Raw genomic sequence first — 21,722 nt, forward strand, 5'->3', positions numbered from 1 at the left:
CATTTCCAGAAAAACCCCAGGGCACGATTTGACAAGATAGAACTGGGAGTGTGCCGTAACTCATGTGGTTATGTCATTAAGCCACTATACCGGGAGCGCATATCCTTACGCAGGGCCAGTCACAACGCTTTTTGCCTTTGTGACGAGGTCAAGCATAGGCTGGAACTGGGCCTGGACGGTTTTAGCCCCGAACAATGGCAAGCCCACAACTTCTTCACATCACTAGTCGAGGACAAATCAGACAGAGCTCTATTGAAGAGACTAGGATATTTCGATGCAAAGGCAGTCTCACAAGATGAGATGAAGTTGCTGATCAAGACCTTCTCAACGATTTTCTTCCCAACTACGCCGTCGGACGCTCAGATGGAAGTGGACTTCAAGTGGGAAGATTGGAGAAATACGCCAGGTTTATTCGGCCATTATGACCACGGAAATACCGGAATGCCGCTGATCTGCTTGTCTGCTTTCAATCATGTTAGGGAAGTATCAAGCTACGGTAATCTGAATACCTCGGTTATGGGCCGTCTGTCCACACTCCTTCACGAGATTGTGCACGCCTATCTGGCACATTACGCCTGCCGTTGTATGGGTTTGCACAAATCGTATAAAGAGAGTGTCGGGCAGTTAGGAGGACATGGATGGGCGTGGCAACGGATAGCAAGTTCGATAGAACGTGCTGCTCCCGACCTTATTGGTCTCCCTATAGAACTGAGACGGTTTCAAACTATCCGGAACAACTGGAAAGAATTCGCAGTCTGGCCGACTCAACAGGAAGTCAAAGACTGGAAGTTGTAAGGTCATGAGACCTGTGGGTAAATTGCGTCGAAGAGGAGGACTCAGCAGTTGCCGTACTGAAGCCGCAGTTGAAGTCGTATGCCATGAGTAGGAGAATCGATGACGTGCTGTACTTGAACTTGATCAACAACGTTCGTATTCTATCACGATATATGACAGTGTAGCTGATAGCCATCGATTTCTGTGATGTGAGGATTAATGTAGTTGAGAAAGCAGTGATGGCAATGAAACTCTCACGACGTAATGACACTGGCGGTTTGTTGCCGAATCAGCAGCTACGATAGACCTTCCATGTAGCGAGTCGCAAGTAACCGACAGATCATCATATCAGCGCACATCAAACAAGGAGCGGCGCCGTCTTCTGATCTGATACCTAACCTTGATGAGTACGACAAGCAGGAATTGCCAGTGTTGGAAGGGGATCACGTAGCCAACCAGATGCTTTCCAATCCAGAAGACGAATGGTGGGCCCAAGGGTACACGAACCGAAAAAACACCTTGGTCGTGGCCGGCTACATGCCAGGATGAAATCGTGCTGCGACGTGCGCATGACCACCAAGTGCAGCTGCCATGGGCCGATTCTACAACCCGTTCAGCCCTCGCCGGTCCACAGTCGCCGCTGCAGAGACCACACCCGGACCCAACGCAGAGGAGCCACCGCCAGACGAACACACCACGACGACACGAAGCCACCACGCACCTCACCCCTCGGTCGGTACAATCCCAGATAGACTCGATGAAATACGAGATTACGTGCGCGGTGTCAGCACCTACATCCACTGGTTCCAAAGCCTCACCGAACACGAGCGATCGAATATCACACGAGTTACAGAAGTCAAGCGCGAGCTAAAGCTTGCACACCGAAATCTGGAGAAGCTCGATGCTGAGATATACTGCGAACTGGGAGACGAGACCGAGGCGCTGGTCAAAGATGCCATGAGACATGCCTGGCGATCGTATAGAAGCGTGGTGGAGCTCGAAGAAAAGTTGAGAGGACCAAACGGCGGCAGCGATGCCGCCGTAAAGTTGCGTAGGATATCAGGACCGCAGAATGAACGGAACACATCGACGGACAATGGAAAAGTCGAAGCATATGTGCGCAGCGATACGATGGAGGAGAAGCAAGCGCTTCACGAAATGCTTGACGTGCGACAGGAACCTGCTCAGAATAACCACGACGAAAGCTTATACCTCATGTCTGGTGCTCTTCCAGTCGGGGACAGACTTCCGCAGACCGAAGTGCAGAGAGCAGGGCGAGCTCATGCTTTTGCGGCGCTGAGGCAGTTACCGCAACTTCTTACCCACGGAGCGCCGTCGCAATGCTCAGAAAGCTTCCACCTACCTGCAACAAACCCTGAAAAGATCCCACAGCCCAGAGACGAAGTCAAGATACGGGTCCAAGAGGAAGAGGCCAACACGGACCCTGTCCTGCGCAACCCATACAAAGTGCGACGAGGCAGCTGTAACGGCTTCATGATCACGGAGATGACGATGCACGCGATCGAGGATGCTCGCTTCGTTCTGCCTTACCTGCACTACATGAAGATCCATGAGCTGCGGGCCATCAAGGAGTGGCTGGGTAATGCGGGACTCATTGTAAGCTCTGGTTGCCTGAGGTAAGTTGTAAACGTACGAGATGCATACGGGAGATACACTGACTTGGTACCTCCACCTAACCAGTCGCATGGAGAAAGCCCTGCTCTGCATACAGCTCCTACAAACTGGCTGTCGATACGAAGCGTTGGCCGTGATCCACTCGCGTTCGCCACACGAGGTCATGAAGTCGTGCAACGAAGTCATGCAAGCTCTGTTGAAATGGCATCACCTGACAGTTGACGACGACGACATAGGAAGCCAGGCCGAGTATATTGTTCTTTGGGGTATCTGGCATAAGTACACCGTCTCGGATGGAAAGGCAGAGGCATACTTTGGTTTTGACTGGACGTGTCTTGCCAAAGTTCTGGTGTCACTTAACGTGTACATGGGCCGCTGGCGCATGCAGGGCAAGTTTGCCATGGACGGTCCGGCGTTCGCATGGGGCAAGTTTTTCGTGCCGAACCACAGCAGATGGACCTTGGATACGAGGGATGGAGATCAAGGAGAGCATAATGACGCCGAGACGAGCTCTTTTTACGCTGTGGCTCGGCGGGGGAGGCTGAGAGAAAGCACGGACGGGTGAAAGACTCTTTCTGGCACGGTCAAACGGCGTCTTCGCTCAGGTCGCAACACGGCAGTTCGGCTCGCAAAGAGTGGCGCGTGATCCGACGATAGTGGGCCGCGATGGTTGCAGAGTTGGTGTGAAAGTGCGCGCATCCATTAAGCGTCGACGATTTCATCTCCACAATCGTATCGCTATCGCAGCGGTATCTCAATGCTGGGCGGCACCAGTGGCGTACAGAGCAGACCGTCGCTTTAAGGGTCACAGTGCAGAGTGCCAGGTGTTTCACAATCCCCCTTGGCTCCCGGCCTGGCGCAAAGCCACCCGCGGCGTGCAGACACGAACGGGAAGGTCGCACATACGGTTGAGCGCATCGATCGCGGCCATGGAAGTAAATGGAGCTCGATTGACGGCAGTTGAGGCGGAGACAGCATTGAATCATCAAATGAAATCAAAGACAATAGGAGACAAGTCGTCTACGGCACAAAGCGTTCAGGAGAGTCGCTATTCTCGGCGATCGTCAAGCGCCGTTTGTGGTCTAAGGTCCGTCGACCAATAGCAGTCGACAGGGAGCATTCGTGCACTAGACGACTCCTTAAATCTTCTTGCAGGGCTGCACCCCGTTGCTCTTCACCACCGAGTCTCTAAAACGCGGTCCTGACGCTCCTTTGGACGATTTTCCCCTCGTTTTCCTTTTCTCGTCGCGAGAGCCCACTCTTTACCTGACCCTCACTATCCCAGTCACTCCTTGCTACAACCACCTACAGCGCGTCTGGCCTACGCGCGAATCACACTCTTTCAATACTCATAGTGCTTACATAGCAACATAATCCGCCGAGATGAAGTCATTCGCTCTTTCCGCGGCTGCATTCATTGCAGGCCTTGTCTCTACGACTACTGCGCAAACCCATACCGACTGTATGTGACGTGCAGGTCGTTGCCTACAACTAACGTACTGATGCGTTGACGCAGGTTACCCCCTCAACACCACAGGATGTCCAGACATGCAAGCGCTCGGCGGAAACGTCACCTTCAACTGGAACAAGACTGGCATCCCGAATGACGACAAGGTCTGGAAGATGCCTAACCAGGGCAAGATCGACTGGGTCGAGAAGGGCGCAACCTTCACCATTGAGCGATCGGGCGATTCTCCCACGGCGAACTCGGTCTTCTACATGCTCTTTGGTCGCCTTGAAATTGTCATGAAGGTGGCTACAGGCACGGGTATCATTTCCAGCGCTATCCTGCAATCAGAGGCGCTCGATGAGATCGACTGGGAGTTCCGCGGCGACGACAAGATGATCCTGACCAACTACTTCGGCAAGGGAGACACCACGACCTACGATCGCGGCAAAGACTTTGACCAAGGCTTCAACCCACAGGACGACTTCCACAACTACACGATCGACTGGACCAAGGACCGCGTCGAGTGGTGGGTGGACGACAAGCTGGTCAGGACACTCACCCCCGCCGAGGCCAAAGATGGTACACGGTACCCGCAAACGCCCATGAACGTCCGCCTTGGTTCATGGGCTGCTGGCGACCCCAACAAGAACGACCCTGGTGTCGTAGAGTGGGCTGGTGGCAAGACCGACTTCAGCAAAGGACCATACACGATGACGATTCAATCCGTCTACGCGCAGGACTACACAAGCGCTGCAAAGTACTCGTGGGAGGACATGGATGCGTCTGGTGACTGGGAGAAGGTCAAGGTCATCGCGTATGTATCTTCGCGCTCCTCTGCCAATACGATTCCAGACTAACAAATGCCAGGGGAAAATCCGAGGTGCTTGAAGAGATTCAGTCGCCCCACGGTGTCAAGAACCGATTCAACACGCTTTCCGAGGGCGCCAAGATTGGTATCATTGCTGGTGTGCTCGGAGCTGCAGCGATTGGCGCAGCAGTTTTCTTATTCTGCTGCATCAAGAAGCGCCGCGAGGGCAAGAGAGAGCACCAGGCTCTCCTTGCTGAAGAGCAAAAGGAAGCCGCGGAGCTCAACGAGTACAAGGCTCAGATGCAAGCCGGCAGGTTTGCCATGGGATCAAACAACCGCGTCTAAGGCTCATTACGAGAGGCCATGTTGGAGTTGCGGATATACAATCTCTTTAATAGGATGGGGTTTTTTCCTTGCAGCTGGATGGCAGCTTGTTGAATAGAGGCTGTTGATCCTTTGTTATGTCAGTGTTACGATCAGTTGCTTCTTTTTTCCGTTTCACGCGTGCTTTATATACCCTTGCGCTGCTTTTGTCGACCAAGGCTATACAGTAGAGGCTAGTTTGCAATATACCACCATGGCTTGATGTCGCGCGGTTAAGAAGATTGCTGCTCTGCGGTGTGCTGGTGGAAGGGAGCTCTATGTTGGTGGCGGCTGACATGTGATGAGGGCGGATGCTTCTCCGCAAACCCCGGACATGTGGCGCTCGGCTTAAAGCTGCCTCGGCTTATGGGAAGCGGTCCACCAGGGCTGCTGATCCGAAAGACATGCCACGCTCGTTCCTTCTGCTTTGACACAATACAATAGAAAAAATAGACAATGGCTTCCTTTTCGCGTTCACTTAGACCCCTCAGCCGCGTTGCTGCTGCTGCTTCATCGCGTTCGCTACGACCGGCAGCCCGCGCCGCCCCGCAGTATGTTTATGCACCGTGAAGGCGAACGACGACATTGATGCTAACACGACGTCTCTCCAGACTGCGATGTCTCTCCACGACTGCCGCCCGCCGGGAAGCCATTGACATTTCCGATGTACCACCGACGCCCATCACGCACCTCTCCGAGACGGAAGTGCTCATGGGCGAGTCCGTCTCCAAGTTCGCCAACGACGTCGTCCTCCCCAAGGCGCGGGAGATGGACGAGGCCGAGTCGATGGACCCCGCGGTAGTGGAGCAGCTCTTTGAGCAGGGCCTCATGGGCATCGAGATTCCCGAGGAATACGGCGGCTCAGGCATGAACTTCACATCGGCCATCATCGCCATCGAGGAGCTGGCGCGTGTCGACCCCAGTGTCAGTGTCATGTGCGACGTGCACAACACGCTCGTCAACACTGCAATCATCAAGTGGGGATCCGAGAAGCTCAAGAAAGAATGGCTGCCCAAGCTGGCGACAAACACAGTCGGCTCCTTCTGTCTCTCAGAACCCGTGTCGGGATCCGACGCCTTTGCGCTCGCCACAAAGGCCACACGCACCGACAATGGATACAAGATCAGCGGCAGCAAGATGTGGATAACAAACAGTGTCGAGGCCAACTTCTTCATTGTCTTCGCCAACCTCGACCCTAGCAAGAAGTACAAGGGCATTACTGCCTTTATCGTAGAGAAGGGCACACCGGGTTTCTCCATTGCAAAGAAGGAGAAGAAGCTTGGCATCAGAGCCAGCAGTACCTGCGTCATCAACTTTGACGACGTGGAAATTCCCAAGGACAACCTGCTCGGTAAGGAATTCGAGGGCTACAAGTACGCCATTGGGCTGCTGAACGAGGGCCGCATCGGTATCGCAGCGCAAATGACTGGTCTTGCGCTCGGCGCCTGGGAGAACGCTGCAGGGTGAGTACAGGAATTGCCTACCGACATGTCGGACCACGTGCTAACAGTCCCAGCTACGTGTGGAACGACCGCAAGCAGTTTGGCCAACTCGTCGGCGAGTTCCAGGGTATGCAACATCAGCTCGCCCAGGCCTGGACAGATATCCAATCCGCCCGCGCCCTTGTCTACAATGCTGCCCGCAAGAAGGAAGCTGGCGAGGACTTCATCATGGATGCTGCCATGGCCAAGCTCCTGTCATCACAAGTTGCAGGACGTGTATCCGGACAGGCAATCGAATGGATGGGCGGCATGGGCTTCGTGAGGGAGGGCCTTGCGGAGAAATACTTTAGGGACAGCAAGATCGGTGCGATCTATGAAGGAACCAGCAACATCCAGCTGACCACGATTGCCAAGCATCTGCAGAAGAAGTATACCAAGTAGATGATGGTAAAACAATAAAAAGCTTAGCATGATTCATGCACGTCGACGTTGTTTCCAGAAGCACAAGATCGAACGGTGAGGTGGTTCGCGCGATTTCGACATGCAGAAGAAATATGGTCGTTGTTCGGCGCTCACAAATGTTGGAACGGTTATAGGCCGATGCGATGAAGCAGATCGTGGACTCGTCTAAACATCCTGGGACGATCGCAGTGGGGGATGCACCATTACCTCATATCCCGCAAGCAGCCTAGTGCCAGACAGCAGCCACTTTCAATCTCGATACTGCTGCCATTGGGACACGGGTTGTGGATGTGTCCTACGAGTCAGGCCACGCAATCACTTGTGACTTGCCATCCGTCCCTTGTGCCCGCGCGCATCCGCGGTTGGTGAGTAGCAAGCATGGCCATTGCGTTCAAGACGATGCTGTGGGAGACACCTGCCAGAGGGGCATGTCTCCCCACTATCGACCCACCGTCGGCGCCGCCTGGGGAGATCCATGCTACCCAACGGCGCCAATGTCTTCGACCGGAAAATATCGCAAGAACCATGGTATGCCCTCCAGTGACGGCCGGAGCTGCTCCAGCGTCATAATTCACCCTGGTGCGACGCCTGTTGCCCATCCCGCCCTCTCCGCCTGGAGCGCGTGTCTCGTCGTGTCAGCCCAACCTCAGACATCACACGTTTGTCTATAGAGTCTGTAACCGCATCCGAATCCTACAACCTCTCTCGCATCCTTATCATACCCCTGTTTTTCTTTCTCAGGCCCGCAGAATCTCGCGTGACAGTGGCCCACTACCAAACTCTCCTTTAGCCCCTTCTGTCACACTTGCCCAGCGCCAACGCAATCCGGCGGGTGCAGCAGTTCCCCAGCCACACTGCATACAGAGTTTTGATCATCCTCTGGCGCACGTCGCGTTGTGGTCACCCCATGGTCGCATAACCCACCGCCCACCATGGCGTCTGGTTTCCAGCCCAAGGACCAGGAGCGTCCAAGTGCCAGCGGGCGCATACACTCTGGCCTAGAGAACATCCTGCCAGCAAGCCTCCTCGATATGCAAAAGTGCGCTGGCGACTTCCCCAAGGAGAGCAAGTCGATATCGTCTCCACGCTCTCGGCCGTCTTCTACCCCACTCTCCAGTTTGTCGCGTTCTGTATCGTCCATGACCGACAGCTTCATGCTGGAACACTGGGGTCCCTCTTCTTCAAAGTCCACGCGACCTGAACACGATGGCAGAGACAGCACAGAGGGCCCACACAAGGAGGAGGACGCGCCTACTGTCATAGCCAATTGGGCGCATCTATCCTATATAAAATCTCAGCGGAACACACTTCGCGCCGAACTCAAGGCTCACCAGATCGCTGGAGCCGAAGCAAAGCGGTCCGTCTCCTCTTTGAGGCGTCTCGCCTTTCGCATGGCCGTGAATATATCTGTCAAGGAGAAGCAGATTGCAACTACAGCACGGAACCTGGCCAAAAGCAGGACAAGCCACTACCTAGACGGTAAAGATGCCGAGAAGCGGGTGGAGGAGTTGAAGAGGGCGCTGCGAGTCGAGGAAGGACGGAACAAAGAGATCCTTGAGGCGTTGGAGAGGGCCTCTATGCTGACGCTTCAATGTAAGTATGCTATCTCCAGGCCCCGGCTTTGCTGATTGATTGTGCAGACTCGTCTCCTAAACCTGAACCTCAGCATCAACCTAGAGGTCTGTTCATCTCACCACCTGCATCCCCACCGACGCTTTCGAGTGTCCTTGACAGTCCTACTCTTGCGCCGCGGACTCCAACGCGAGCGTCTTCCTCGCCATGGCACGACATAGATTTCGAGCTCACCCCTCGCTTGTCGAGTCCCTCCGAGGTACGTACTTCTGACAGTCGCTTGATACGAGCGAAACGCGAATCCGACCAAGCTCTTGCTGCTTGTCGAAGCCGCATTGAGCAGCTACAACGTGAATGTGCAGCAAGCAAGGAAGATGCCGGGCTTCTAGAAGCGACAAGAGAAGGTCTGGAACAGGAGATCCATAGTCATCAGTCTCGAATTGCTGCCTTGGAGCGTTCGAGGTCCGCGGTACAAGAACTTTTGGCATCGACTAAGGCGCAACTGAACGTTACAGTGGGCTCAGAGGAGAAGCTGAAGCAGGATCTGCAGGCCAAATGTGCTGAAATCGCGGATTGGGAGCAAAAGTGTGGGAATATGCAATTCACGATCGAAGCGCTGCAGAAGGAGACGGTAGACTTGGATGACCGCCTCGGCGCACGGAATGCTCAAATTAGGGAACTTGAGATTCGCACAGCAACTCTGGAGGAAACACTACACTCTTTGCAGAGTAAGCTAGAGATTGCTGACCGCCACGAATCGTCACTACAAGACCGTCTTGCAGAAAAGGAAAGCGCACGCCAAGATCTGGTGAAGCGACTTGACCGAGGACTGGAACACATTGCACGCCTAGAACAGAAGATCATTGGATACGAAAAGAACGAGGCTGAGCACCTACGTAAAATCCAGATCAGTGGAGATGTCATCTCTGCGCTACGCGAGCAGCTTCACAAGTCGCAAGCCACAAGCAAAAACACCGAAGACGCCTTGACAGCTCTGAAGGAGGAAGTGGATCAGGTCCAAGCCAACCTGCGGGCTGAAAGTGATGCGATCAAAGGCTTGACTGCAGAACTTGAGACTATGCGAACCGAGAAAGCCAATATTTATAAGGAATTGCGTGCCACGTCAGAGAAGCTTAAGCGAGAGACCGAATCGAAGACCAGCCTCCAAACCGAGCTAGAAGATCTGCGTGCCACTCATGACGCTACTACAAAAGAACTACAACAAGCCTCCAAGCGCACTCAATCATTGGAGACGGCTGATGCTAGCAACCAGGCCAGGTTAGAGAAACTTCACGACGAAAAAGCATCACTCGAAGCCGATCTCAAAGACGCTCAACAATTGCAGTCCAGACTCCGCGAAGACATACAGATGCGGGATGCCGAGCTTGCTGACCTGCAGTCTGTCAAGTCGAAACTCGAACAAAAACTTCAGACGTCAGAAGAGCGAGTTTCGCGGCTTGAGCAGGAGTTGGATCAAGTACAAGCATCGAAGCAAGCAGCTGATGAACAACATGCAGTCAAATTGCAGAAGAACGCCGAACATCTGCGCGAATTGGAATCGTCCATGTTCAATCTCCGGTCAGTGCTCGAATCGTCACAGAAGCTCGAGGCCTCTCTACGACAAGAATTGGACAGTGTGCAAAGCGCAAAAGATGCGGCTGAGAACGAGCTTGGTCAAGCTATTCAATCGAAAGCAGACCTTGAAGGTCAGATTGACCATATTCAATCAAGACTCACATGGACAGAAAGCGACCGCGACAGCTTGCAGACTAAGATCGCTCAACTAGAGGACGATCTGAACACAAGCACCCGGGCCGAGAGTCATCTCGGTGCACAACTCTCCGCCACGACAAGTGAGAGTGATTCACTGAAGAGTCGCATCTCGGAGCTAGAGGTCGCTCTTAACGAAAGCATTGAAGCTAAGTCAAAAGCTGAAGAAGCGTTGGCAATCGCGCAGCTAGATGGCGAGACCTCTGGTAAGGATCTGACAGATCTTCGTGGGCGGTTAGTCGAGGTGGAGGCTGCTAGAGACCAAGTGCAGCAGGATTTGCGCAACGCCAACAGCTCGAAATCAGATCTCGAAACTCAGCTCCAGTTAGCGAAGGATCAACTTGCTAAGACTAAATCTGAAAGTGATGACGTACGCTCGCAGATATCGAAGCTTCAGAGTGAGGCAGCAGAACTCCAGAGATCGAAACGCCAGCTCGAGGACCAGTTGTTGGCTGACGACGCGTCTCGTGAAAAACTTCACGAAGATTTGCAGTCTACACGTTCCCAACTACAGGAGGTTCAAGCTCAGATTCCGCAGCTAGAGGCAAGACTAGCATCCAGCAAAGAAGAGCTTGAAGCTATGTGTAGAGCAAAGGCAGTCACCGAGAAGCGACTTGAAGAGACGCAGGCTGCCAACTCAGACTTGGAGAAAGAGCTTGATGCTGCTCGCAAGGACAATGAAGATATCAAGAGTCGACTTGAGAGCACCGTTGCCGCTAATGCACAACTAGAGAAGGATGTCAGTAGAGCTCGTCTTCAGGTGGACGAGGCAGATGCACACAACGCCGAACTTGCTTTGAAATTAGGCGATTCGAAAAAAGAACTGGAAAGCCTCCGAGAGCTTAAGGATGAGGTTGAGAAGAGACTGAACGAAGCATTGGCTGTCTCCACGAGTACGGAAGAGAGCCTTTCATCGACTCGCTCCCGTCTTCAAGAGCTCGAAGCGCAGAATTCTTCTATTGCTTCCGAGCTTACAGAAACAAATGAAGAGCTTTCTGTTCTTCGGCAGCTCAAGGACGATGTCGAAAAGAAGCTGAGTGAGACATTGACTGCTTTCACAAGTACAAAAGAAGGGCTTTCGTCGACCCACTCTCGCCTTCACGAGCTCGAATCTCAGAACTCATCCGTCACCGCTGAGCTTACGAAGACAAATGAAGAGCTAGCTGCCCTTCGCCAGGCCAAAGCCGAGCTTGAAAGTAAGGCAGGTAGCGCTGAGCAGCATATTGAGTCTCTTAAACAAGACCTGACGAATATGCGTTCTCGTCTCCACGAGCTCGAAGCACAAGAATCAACAGCTACCGCAGAGACGAATGAAGAGTTGACTGCTCTTCGAAAGGCAAAAGCCGACTTGGAGGATAGGGCAATCGACGCCGAAAAGCGTGCTGAGTCTCTTCAGGACGATCTAACCGACATGCGCTCACGGATAGCCGAGCTTGAATCAAACAGCACTAGCTTAGTCTCCAAGCTGTCAGCTACGAGCAAGGAACTGGAGCATGTCAATTTGGCTTACTCACAACTCGAGGAATCTGCTCAAGCAATGTCACACCGGAACGAAGAGCTCGAGGCCGAACTCCAGGCTGCACAGATGCGTCTTGATATTGCTGAGTCGGAAGGTCTCAGCTTAGCCTCCAAGTTGTCCATGAGCAGCAAAGAACTGGAGAACCTTCAACTGGCTCACACAGAACTTGAGGAGTCGTCCCAAGCAGCGTCGCTTCGGAACGGAGAGCTTGAGAAACAACTGCAAGCTGCCCAGATGCAGCTGGCTATTGCTGAGTCGGAAGGCCTGGAAGCTACCGCCAAACTAGCCGGAGCCGACAAGGAGCTTGTATCTCTTCGCGAGTCGAACACCAAGTTGGATTCCTCCGAGAAGGACTTGCTCGCTCGTCTTGCTTCAGCAGAAGAAGAACTGGATAATGCACGTGAGAAGAATGCACAGCTAGAAGCCTTCCTTGAGCGTGTAGAAGCAGACATGGCTAATGCCCACTCTGCTGTTGAAGATACCGAAAGGCGCTACCATGAGTTCGTAGAAGACTCTCAATCCAAGTTGGAAGCTGCAAAGAGTTCCAAGCAGAAATACAAACGCAGGCTGGATGAGAGAAACAATGAACTCGAGATTCTGATCAATGAGAACTCGGAGTTACATCATCAGGTTGGCGACCAGATGCGCCAATTGGGTGAGCTCAAGATGGGCAAGGACAAGCTAGCTGAGGAGCTGTCGAAGAAGGAGAAATACATCGAGGAGCTCGGATCGTCTTCAAGTAACCGGATAAAATCCTTGAACTCGGCGTATGACGGTTTGAGAAAGAAGTTCGAAGAGCAACAGCAGCAGCACCGACAGTTGGATGGTAAACACGACGAGGCTGTTCGCCTAGAGGCCGAACTGGAGAGGAAGATGACAGAGATCGAAGAGATGCGACATCATCAAGATGAGTATGCGGCTTCATTTGCTGCATTGGAGCAAGAAGTGCAGACCTTGCGGGATGATAAGAGGGCATTCGAAAAACTGGTGGCCACACTGCAAGAGAAGATCAGACAATTGGAAGTCCTGGAGGAGTGGGAGGAGCCGAGCGAGCTCAACAGGACTACCTCGCCACGTCACATCACTATCCAGGACGGCACATACGATACTGCTCCCTCTAGCCCCATTTCTTCTCATACAAGAAGTTCCTTTGGCCGCGTTAGCGCGCAGCACGAAAGGCCACAGACGAGCGCCAGTACCGTCTCTCACGAGGAAGACCTCGATTCATGGGCGGCACAAGTCGAGAAGATACGCATGCAACGCAATGATGCGGTAGTCCAACTCAAAGGCATGAAGAAGTCGCGACACAACCTCAAGAAGACTCTGAGGGACACGGATGCGCAACTCCACCGGCTAGAGAAGGAGACGAAGACGTGAGTGTCCTATGGAAGTGCCACGCAATATGATGAATGACTAACAAAGCTCCAGCAAACGACCCCAGAACCTTCTCCGAAAGAAGAGCCGTCCAATCACGCCTAACCCTCTCATTACCGACCAAGCCCGCACCTCACCCTCCCCGCGCATCGGCTCTTCATCCCCGCTGACACCAACTCGCCCGACCACCTCGTACGCATTCTCTTCGCCTCGAACCACCATGAGCTCCAACTCGCGGCACAGTACATATATCGCTTCCACCACTCCCGATAACGAAGCTACATCTTCGACACCTGAACGTCCCAAGACCAGCCACAGTCTGCGCAAAAAGCTGAGCTACCGCCATACGAATAATGTTGGCGATGAACATGCGGGCGTGTCGCCCAAGAGGCATGAACATGTGAGAAGGTGGAGTTCTGGACTGAAGAGTTTGTTTCATAAGGATGCGTGATACCTCTTCGTTATATGTTTATTGTTTTGTTCCTTTTCAGGCATGTGCTTCTTTTCGCTTCGTATTGTGTGTATATCCTTTCTCTGTGCTATAGTATTCCTGTCATTGCCATTGCTTTCGTCCTTCTGTTTCTTGTACATCCGTTATTGTTCTGCCTTTTGGGATGTTTTTGTGCGTTTGAGATTGGAAAGGTCGACTCTCGCGGGTCAGGCACTCTGGTTACCAGGGTTCATATGGGCGGTCTCTAGTGTCGTGTTTACACGGAAGGTACGAGGTATTTATTCATAATCCATTTTCGTTCTTTCAGTCTCGTCAGCGCCGTCGATCTGAGGTGTACTCGAAGGCCAGCTGCCTTGCATGACCACATTCCAGTTCGCCATTTGGAAATTTTCGGAAAGTCTGATCACGTTTGACATGGTCTTGATTTTGAGAAGAACGGCCACTAGAGTATTTTTGCAGCGCAATCACCTTTGACATGCATTTTGCGAATGATGGTGAGCCTACGCACTAGTACTTATTAGGATATATGACTAAGCGAGCCGTGGCAATGACGGTGTGACCAGCCACTGGGGTTTTCACCAACATCTTCGACCCACCAAGCCCAAGTTATGTAAGACAGTATCTGTTTCGTCGCCTTCTATTGCTGTCTATATACATGATACCGAAACAGAGAAGACCTCCCTCGCTGACGACCGACGGCTGCATGATTCACCTTTCGCATAACGAACAGACGTGGCTGAGAGCCTTGCTGTGATCTCGCGAACCTTGAAAGCCTCCACCCCAAAACACTACAGACCCACTTCAACGATCGGACCGACATATGTCTTTCTGCCTCTGACAAAGTACCAGACGATAGCGAAGATTACCGTACCGCTAAATGTGACAGAGCTAAAGTTCATTGACTGTGCAGTAACCTCCACAGAGCCTGGCCAGAATGAGAAGAACCAAAGTACAAATAGGTACACGCATGCGAACAGGTTGTTGGCAACACCGAATGCGCCAGGAACTTTCCAAGGTCCCCACTGCAGTGAGTCTGGTCCTACCATGGCAGCCTGTGCATTGTATGGGCTGATGCCTTTGAGACGGCGCCAAAGAAGCAAGGCGCAGACGATAAAGTATGAGGCGTAAAGCCCGCCGATGCTGAGGTTGACGATGTTGCTGAAAGCAACGAATGAGCCGAGTGCGATGAAAGATAGAAGTACCGAGATGCCGGTCGTAATCATGATCGTGTTAACGGGTTTAAGTGTGCGAGGATTGAGCTATCAGCGTCAACATGACGATACTGAAACGTTCAGAGAAGAGCAATCACCTTGGTGACCTGAGCCGAAAATGGCATGGCATTGTCTCTCGCGAAAGACCACATCTGTCGGGAGGTGGCGGCCATGAGGCCAACTAAACAGCAGACACCCAGAGTCCACATGATCATAGCCATGGTTGCAGCCCCGGCAGCAGATCCGGTACCCTGCAAGAAGACGTATAGGTAGGGATACCCGAGCGTTGCTGACGACTCTAGTACATCATCTAGATCTCCGAGACAGAAAAGATACGCGACCAGCATTGCTAGACCCAGTGCGCCGTTCAACAATACACTGATCTGGATGGCTCGTGGTACCACTTTGGACGCATTCTTGACTTCTTCGGCCATCTGCCAAGAATTAGTACGCTGACAAGCAATCAGTTCAAGGATGACTTACGTGGACACAGGAATCGACACCTGCGAAAGTTAGCGCTGAAGCCTGCGAAGTCTTGCGAAGGAACTGGCTTACCAACAAGTGCGAAGACGGATGATGGTAGTCCTACCATGAAAGAAAGCCCTTGCGTCGACCAACCTCCGGTGTTGACGAACGTGGTGAAAATTGAGGCATCGCTATGGGGAGCAAGATACACAAGCGGAATCAAGATCGCGAAGAAGCCTAGCAAATGCAGTATCAAGATCAAGCCTTCGAAATGTGCAAGGGTTTTGCTCCCAACAGTGTTGATGATGACTGCAAATGCAAGCACGGCCCAACCAAGCAGCATTGCTTGATACGGCTTTGGTGAATAGGCAGAGTCGCACATCAGGATCGTGCTCTGCAGGATAGTTCCTGCGAGGTATGCCGAAGAAGCGGTAGTGGCCTGCCAGCCGATGAGTGATACCCATCCAGTGATGTAGCTTAGAAACTTTCTGTACGACGGTGGAGCCAACATGGCGACCCAGCTAAGAACACATCAGCTACGAACGACCATAGGATTGGGTCACTTACTGGTACTGCCCGCCTGCAGTGGGTGCCATCGAAGACAATTCGGACAAGACTGTATAGATGGAGATGGAACCGATCCATATGAGAATGTAGCCCCAGAAGACACCCGCAGGGCCACCGTTGAGCAGACTAGGTGTAGAAACTTGGAGTATGCCTTCCCAGGTCACCAATACGGTACACGACTGTAATGGTGAAAATGCATGATTAGCGAATGCCTTTATTCATTTCATACAAACAAAACTTACGAAGCCCAAGATTTGCATGAAGCCAAAGTTACGCTTCAGTGCTGGTTTCTTGCCCAGTCGCATGAGGTCCATTTCATCTCGAGTGTAGCCATCGTGACCCGCTTCTTGGACAGCAGAAGTGATTGCCTCAGCCTTCGTTCGATTGCCAAGTTCCATGGCTTCAGGTGAGGTGTTCAAAGAAGTAGGTAAGCAGCCGCAACAGATCGTGATGAACACTGTAACGGATGTGAAGAAAACAAAAATGAATCGCAGCCTCTTAAGGTCGCTGTGATTAGTGGCGTCGCGTTCACACGTCGGTTATGCGAAGATTCATCCAGATTGTTTCGCTAGACGAATCGAGCAGGTTACATGCTGTGCCGCAACCTCTGCCGCACAAGAGGCTGCGGGGTGTCTTGATAACGGGGTTTCCATGATGATTAGATCCTCCTCTTTTGTGCGCGACTTATTCATCTGCTGCTGTGGAACCCAGATTCGCAATTTTGCTTGCACACCAAAAACACTTTGAAGGCTTTTTTTACACTTGCAGTGTACTGTGTGAGCTGTTGGAGACTTCACTACCCCTTCTAGCCCAACAATGTAACCCTCACCTCAATGCGATGATCCTTACTTGATACGCATCCTGCAGGATTCGGGTCGAATTGGCCCTAGATACCGCGGACGCTACCGTCCCGAGCGGTACCTAGCGTTGGCTGTACTTTGAGGAGCCGCTATGGTCGTACAAAGACCCATGTCTGCTTCACAAAAACCCTCGTGCCGGGACTTGCCGTCCTGCTTCGAGACGGCAAGTTGTCAAATTGTCCGTGTTCTCTGATTCCCATCTGATTGGTGCTCTAAAATGACACTTCTGCACGAACATGGCGTAGATGTCTTAAGCGACCTATGGCACCGTGCCAAGCAAACAATATGCTTGTAACGAACACGCAAGCTTGACCGAGTGCTAAGGGCAGACAGATAACCCCCTTACGTACTTGGCATCCCGTCTGCGGCTCGGTTATGCAGGTCTACGAAAGGAGCTGGAAAGTTCACATACTTCCGTGGGGGTGGTACCAGTTGTGTGGACATAGGAACGCCCCTATGGAAGAGTAACATATGAGATGGGAGCGGGATCATGTTCTTGCATTTTCCTCGTCCGTGGGCACCATGTGATTTGAGAATGTTGGAATGAGGCACAGAGATAGCGGCACAGGGAGTTGTTCCCGCGGTGATGTACTATATTCTGCACATCGCGCTGCTCCGACAGTTGGACCACCAGTGCTACCGTTAGAATTAGCAATTCACCATGTTTTCAAAGCGCATAGCCATGGACGCTGGCAAGCGTCCTGCATTCCACGAAGGCCATGCGGCGCCGTTGATTCAGATCCTGGCATGGCTCTTCCTCGCCTTCTCGATATCAGCTGTTACAGCGCAATTTGCCACGAAGAAAGCCATGTCTCGGCGATTTGTAAGAGCTGACTTCGTACTGTTAGCTGCTCTGGTAGGTGTCCGAGAAGGAGGACCACAGATGTGCATACTAACGTACATCATTACAGGTCCTGTCCATAGGACAGACAGTAACACTTCTTAGTCCTGCTGGTCAGCCTATCGGAAATATACAGGCTGGTCTCTCGCCAGATCAAGTTGAAGGAGCTTGGAAGGTAAACAACGCCAAGCTTTCAAGACGCAGCACTGACGATGTTAGGCTTTGTTCAGCAGCGAGATATTGAGCGTGCTTACCATCGTTACCGCCAAGGGCTCACTGCTCGTCTCTCTCGGATCAGTGACGCCTATCGCTCGACACCAGATGATGATGCGCGCAACGGGAATTCTGACGCTGCTATGGGGAATTAGCGCCGTCTTTCTCTTCGCCTTCCAGTGTCCAGCGCCGCGGCAATGGGATATCACGAACCCAAAGTGTATGGATATCGTGAGTTTGACCGATGGTTCTGTGTGGCTTACATCACGAACTAACGCAGTCCAGCGCGCCGTGCGAACATACAATGCTGTCATGAGTATTGCGACTGACCTTGCGCTCGCAATCGTTCCGACATTGATGGTGCTACCCCTACAAATCACGTCGGACAAGCGCCTGACACTCGTCACTGGCTTTTGGTCGCGCATAGTGTAAGTCGCATCCCCCTTACAATCTCTTACCAGCAAACTTGTATTGACACGGCAATCGTACAGTGTCGTGTTCGCCTCCGCCGCTCAGATCGGATACATTCGTAGCCTTCCCCCACAAAGCGACCTTCTCCACTCGATATGGCGCATCGTTGTATGCGGACAAGTAGCTCAAGTGGCCAGCATCATGACTACGACGATCCCCTTCTTAAAACCTTTTATGATGAGCCTCGACTCGGGTCTCTGGAGCGCTAATCATGCGGGCGTTACGACGACGTCAAGCTACGCGTCTGCAGGTCGTACGGGCCATCTGTCGAGCTATGTCAAGATTGCCAGCCAACAGAGTCGAGATGCGTCTGTCGTACAAGGAGACAAGGGTGGCGATATCTGGGTCCGTAAGGAGATCGTGGTAAAGAGAGAACCGAGTATTGAGTTGCGCGATATTGGAGGAATTAGGAAATAACCACTAAAGAAGGGTCTCCCTTGTTGAGATATTCTCAGTCCATTCACTATAAGCAGGTCCAGCGTCTTTTTATCTCAGGAATTTCGTCAACTCCGACTTGTATCTTGCTGTCTGCTTTGCGCGTGAACCACCTCCCACCCACCTTCACTCCCATGCCGTACGCTCGGACGTCCCATGTAGTCCACTTGGCTCTTACCTCGTGCGCGGGCGGTGACGTAGCGTCAACAACGCGCTCTCACTTTCCAGGCCAGAAACTCTTTCCACCAGACTCTACCCACGCCTTCCTTCTCTAGCCACACCAACTCAACCAATACCCGACCTTCACCATGAGGCTCGACGCCATCACCCTCGTTGTTACTAGTCTTCTAGCTTTTACAAACGCCTATAATGTCGCCCCCATGAACATTGCCTACAACAAGGATGCTCTCAAGTCCCACAGTATTGTTGACAGGGCCGGCGGCGATGCATGCGGAGCACTAGGATGCCACGCCAGCTTGCCGTATTGCCTCAAGCAGTGCGGATCGGGACCGCATTGTAAAGACTATTGCGCGTGCTACTTGCACTCTGACCCAACGTCAATATGTCGTCAGCTGGGTATGCAAACAGCATGAGGTTTTTGACGGTTCTGGTGATGCTAACATTAAGACAGGATGCGTCGAGGCTCCTCAAGACTGCGACAAATGGGAGCCTACTGAACGTGACACAGCATTGGCTGGTCCTGCGATCGCCAATTCGGATAGCATTGCTGCGGGTGACCAGCAATCTCCTCCGATGGACGATTGTCAAATTTGTCAGGCCGCTGTCTACACATGCCAACAGAACTGCCACGGTGACGAAGCTTGCGAGGCAGCATGTAATTGCCCCATCACCGACCAGGATAGTTGCCACAAGTGCTCGACCACCACCTGTTCTACCACTGCTCCAAGTGCAGAAACCAACAACATCGAGTCACCCCCGATTGACCATTGTCAAGTATGCCGGTCCGCCATTTACACCTGTCAGCAAAACTGCAACGGTGACCAGACATGCAAGACATCGTGCCTATGTCCTAGCACTGAGCGGGAAAGCTGCGGCAAGTGCGACTCGTTCAACTGTCCGAGCTCCTAGGGGTAGGCGGCAGTTGATGGTCCTTCGTTATGAGCCGTCATACCGGCGTCTCTCTCGTAGTGGGAAGTCCGATTGGGACGAAGCATATTCATGTCCAGTAGAAAGGGCCATGTAGGAGGCAGATGTTTGGTGGTGTGTACAACCTCATAGGCCCAACATTTAATGAAAAACTTCTTTCAGACGCTGTTTCCCTCTTCCAGACGTGTGTGATGAATGCCCAAGCCGGTATATGCGCCATACTCGCTCCTGGGTGATCTAACGGTATCCTATCGGCATCGGGGATAGGCCAATTCGTCTCGATCTGTGTAGATAGTCTGAATCGCAAGCATGGCGGCATCTCGGGTTCTCTGATTAAGCTTTGCTGACGTTGCGCTGGAGCAACATGCGAAACACTCGTGTTCATAGGGGCTTCCGGGCATAGACAACAGTTCCAGGCAAATATGCGTGAGCGCGGTAGCTCTTCAGCTCCTTGCGCATCTGCGCAAGATGCACTTGTGCGCGTGCAACTGACCACTAAAGTTGTTCAGTAATGCCCACGATAACCTTGTCGCTAGTACTTACACCGCCGACTTGTGTTAATAATCGCAGCATGAAGCCTTCGACCCCGTCCATCAACCGCAGCTGGTTCCATCGTCCAATGTTCTTGAGCTTTTTGTCCGTTGGCCAGCCATTCATGGGCCATTTGTACTCCATGACCGTTACATCCACAAAACCGGCTCTTTTGATTCTCTCAGCACTCTCTTCCCATATGGTAAAAGTCTTGCCGAAACGGTCGCCCATCTCAATGACAACCTTTCCCCATGTATGGTAGAAGTGGTCCGGCCCCATTGTGCCGTCGTCAGATATAGGGCACACAGAGTGCTCGACAATCTCTATCCAGCCACCGGGTTTGGTGTGACGGTACGCTTGCTGGAAGAAGAAGTCCCAGTCTGGTATGCAACCAAAAAGTTCGCGGATGTGTATAAAGTCGAAGTGGTTGGGCGGAAATGTCCACTCGAGCGAGACATCGTCGATTTCAAAGTGACAGTTGGGCGGGACCCATTCGGGTTGTATGGGAGAAAGGTCGGTGCCGGTCACGGTCGCGGAAGGATATTGGTCGGCCATGTCCTGGGACTGTCAGTATATGAAGGTGATTATGGATGAGGTGTTTCCTACAATCGCCCATATGCCGGTACCTGTGCCGCAGTCTAGTATTGTCTGTGGGTTTTGTAGAGGCGCAAGATGCAGTTTCTGGTCGAAAGTAAGGAGATACATGTGGTGAGCGAAATCCAATATCTCCTTGGCGAGCTCATCGTTCGGTCCCCAGTATGCGCCGTCTCGGTACGCGTGGTACTGCCGTCCATTTTCGATACGATGATTAAGGATGGACGACGCGAGCGTGTTCGTCTCGTCGCCAAGGAGACTTCCGCTGTCGAAGGCTGAGTCCGAAGAGAAGCCAGTCTCGTCGTCGTTGTTGGTTGGTGAAGATTCGGAATCCGTCGATGTGTGGTGGTGTACAGGGGCTGGCTGTTGTGGGTAAGGCGACGCAGAGCCGTCGCCGAGGTTGATGGCACTGTCTTGGTGATGCATGCCGATGCCCTCGGATGGCTTTTGCGACGACGAAGATGCCATGGCTGTGCAGGTTGAGAGTATGGTCTGGTGGTGTGGAGGATCAAGGACCCGAGGCCCGAAGCCAGCACACGAGCAGGTTACATATTGATGACTGTGGTGCCAATGTACTGGGAATTTGCTGGTGCCGACTCTGCTCCCTCTTTGGTGGCTTTGTTAATGGGCGAGGGGTCTCGTAGAAAGTGGAGCTGTGCAGCAATGGCGTTGCCGCCGCGCCCGCGCAGCATCCCCGAGCAGATCAAGCAGATCGGTCTGCTGCCCCGGCTGCTGCTCCGGCCACGATCATTCGCGCATGCGCTTCTGCAACGCGCGCCAAAAGCATCGTTGATGCATCGCATGCAT

The 21,722-nt window shown here is 52.6% G+C and overlaps 6 protein-coding genes across 6 annotated transcripts; 4 read left to right on the top strand and 2 right to left on the bottom strand.

The window, feature by feature from the left end:
- Positions 1-1,365: 1,365 nt before the first annotated feature.
- ACET3X_006992 (uncharacterized protein) lies at positions 1,366-2,415 on the top strand (the record flags this gene model as incomplete). Its single annotated transcript, XM_069453183.1, has 1 exon — positions 1,366-2,415. The coding sequence occupies one exon, from the start codon at positions 1,366-1,368 to the stop codon at positions 2,413-2,415; it is 1,050 nt and encodes a 349-aa protein (XP_069305760.1).
- Positions 2,416-3,792: 1,377 nt separating this feature from the next.
- ACET3X_006993 (uncharacterized protein) lies at positions 3,793-5,012 on the top strand (the record flags this gene model as incomplete). The annotated part of the gene is made up of 3 exons (XM_069453184.1): positions 3,793-3,871; positions 3,926-4,673; positions 4,727-5,012. 3 exons carry the CDS (start codon positions 3,793-3,795, stop codon positions 5,010-5,012), a joined length of 1,113 nt encoding a protein of 370 aa, XP_069305761.1.
- Positions 5,013-5,486: 474 nt separating this feature from the next.
- ACET3X_006994 (uncharacterized protein) lies at positions 5,487-6,913 on the top strand (the record flags this gene model as incomplete). The annotated part of the gene is made up of 3 exons (XM_069453185.1): positions 5,487-5,581; positions 5,642-6,493; positions 6,547-6,913. The coding sequence occupies 3 exons, from the start codon at positions 5,487-5,489 to the stop codon at positions 6,911-6,913; spliced, it is 1,314 nt and encodes a 437-aa protein (XP_069305762.1).
- A 7,495-nt stretch (positions 6,914-14,408) lies between these two features.
- ACET3X_006995 (uncharacterized protein) lies at positions 14,409-16,261 on the bottom strand (the record flags this gene model as incomplete). Its single annotated transcript, XM_069453186.1, has 6 exons — positions 14,409-14,879; positions 14,930-15,265; positions 15,315-15,334; positions 15,387-15,817; positions 15,864-16,042; positions 16,106-16,261. 6 exons carry the CDS (start codon positions 16,259-16,261, stop codon positions 14,409-14,411), a joined length of 1,593 nt encoding a protein of 530 aa, XP_069305763.1.
- A 1,123-nt stretch (positions 16,262-17,384) lies between these two features.
- On the top strand, positions 17,385-18,209 carry ACET3X_006996 (uncharacterized protein; the record flags this gene model as incomplete). The annotated part of the gene is made up of 4 exons (XM_069453188.1): positions 17,385-17,579; positions 17,635-17,739; positions 17,784-18,008; positions 18,063-18,209. The coding sequence occupies 4 exons, from the start codon at positions 17,385-17,387 to the stop codon at positions 18,207-18,209; spliced, it is 672 nt and encodes a 223-aa protein (XP_069305764.1).
- A 1,962-nt stretch (positions 18,210-20,171) lies between these two features.
- ACET3X_006997 (uncharacterized protein) lies at positions 20,172-21,383 on the bottom strand (the record flags this gene model as incomplete). Its single annotated transcript, XM_069453189.1, has 3 exons — positions 20,172-20,285; positions 20,334-20,879; positions 20,928-21,383. 3 exons carry the CDS (start codon positions 21,381-21,383, stop codon positions 20,172-20,174), a joined length of 1,116 nt encoding a protein of 371 aa, XP_069305765.1.
- Between the last annotated feature and the right edge of the window lie 339 nt (positions 21,384-21,722).

This window comes from Alternaria dauci, chromosome 6 (assembly GCF_042100115.1).
Source record: "Alternaria dauci strain A2016 chromosome 6, whole genome shotgun sequence".
Lineage (NCBI taxonomy): Eukaryota > Fungi > Ascomycota > Dothideomycetes > Pleosporales > Pleosporaceae > Alternaria > Alternaria dauci.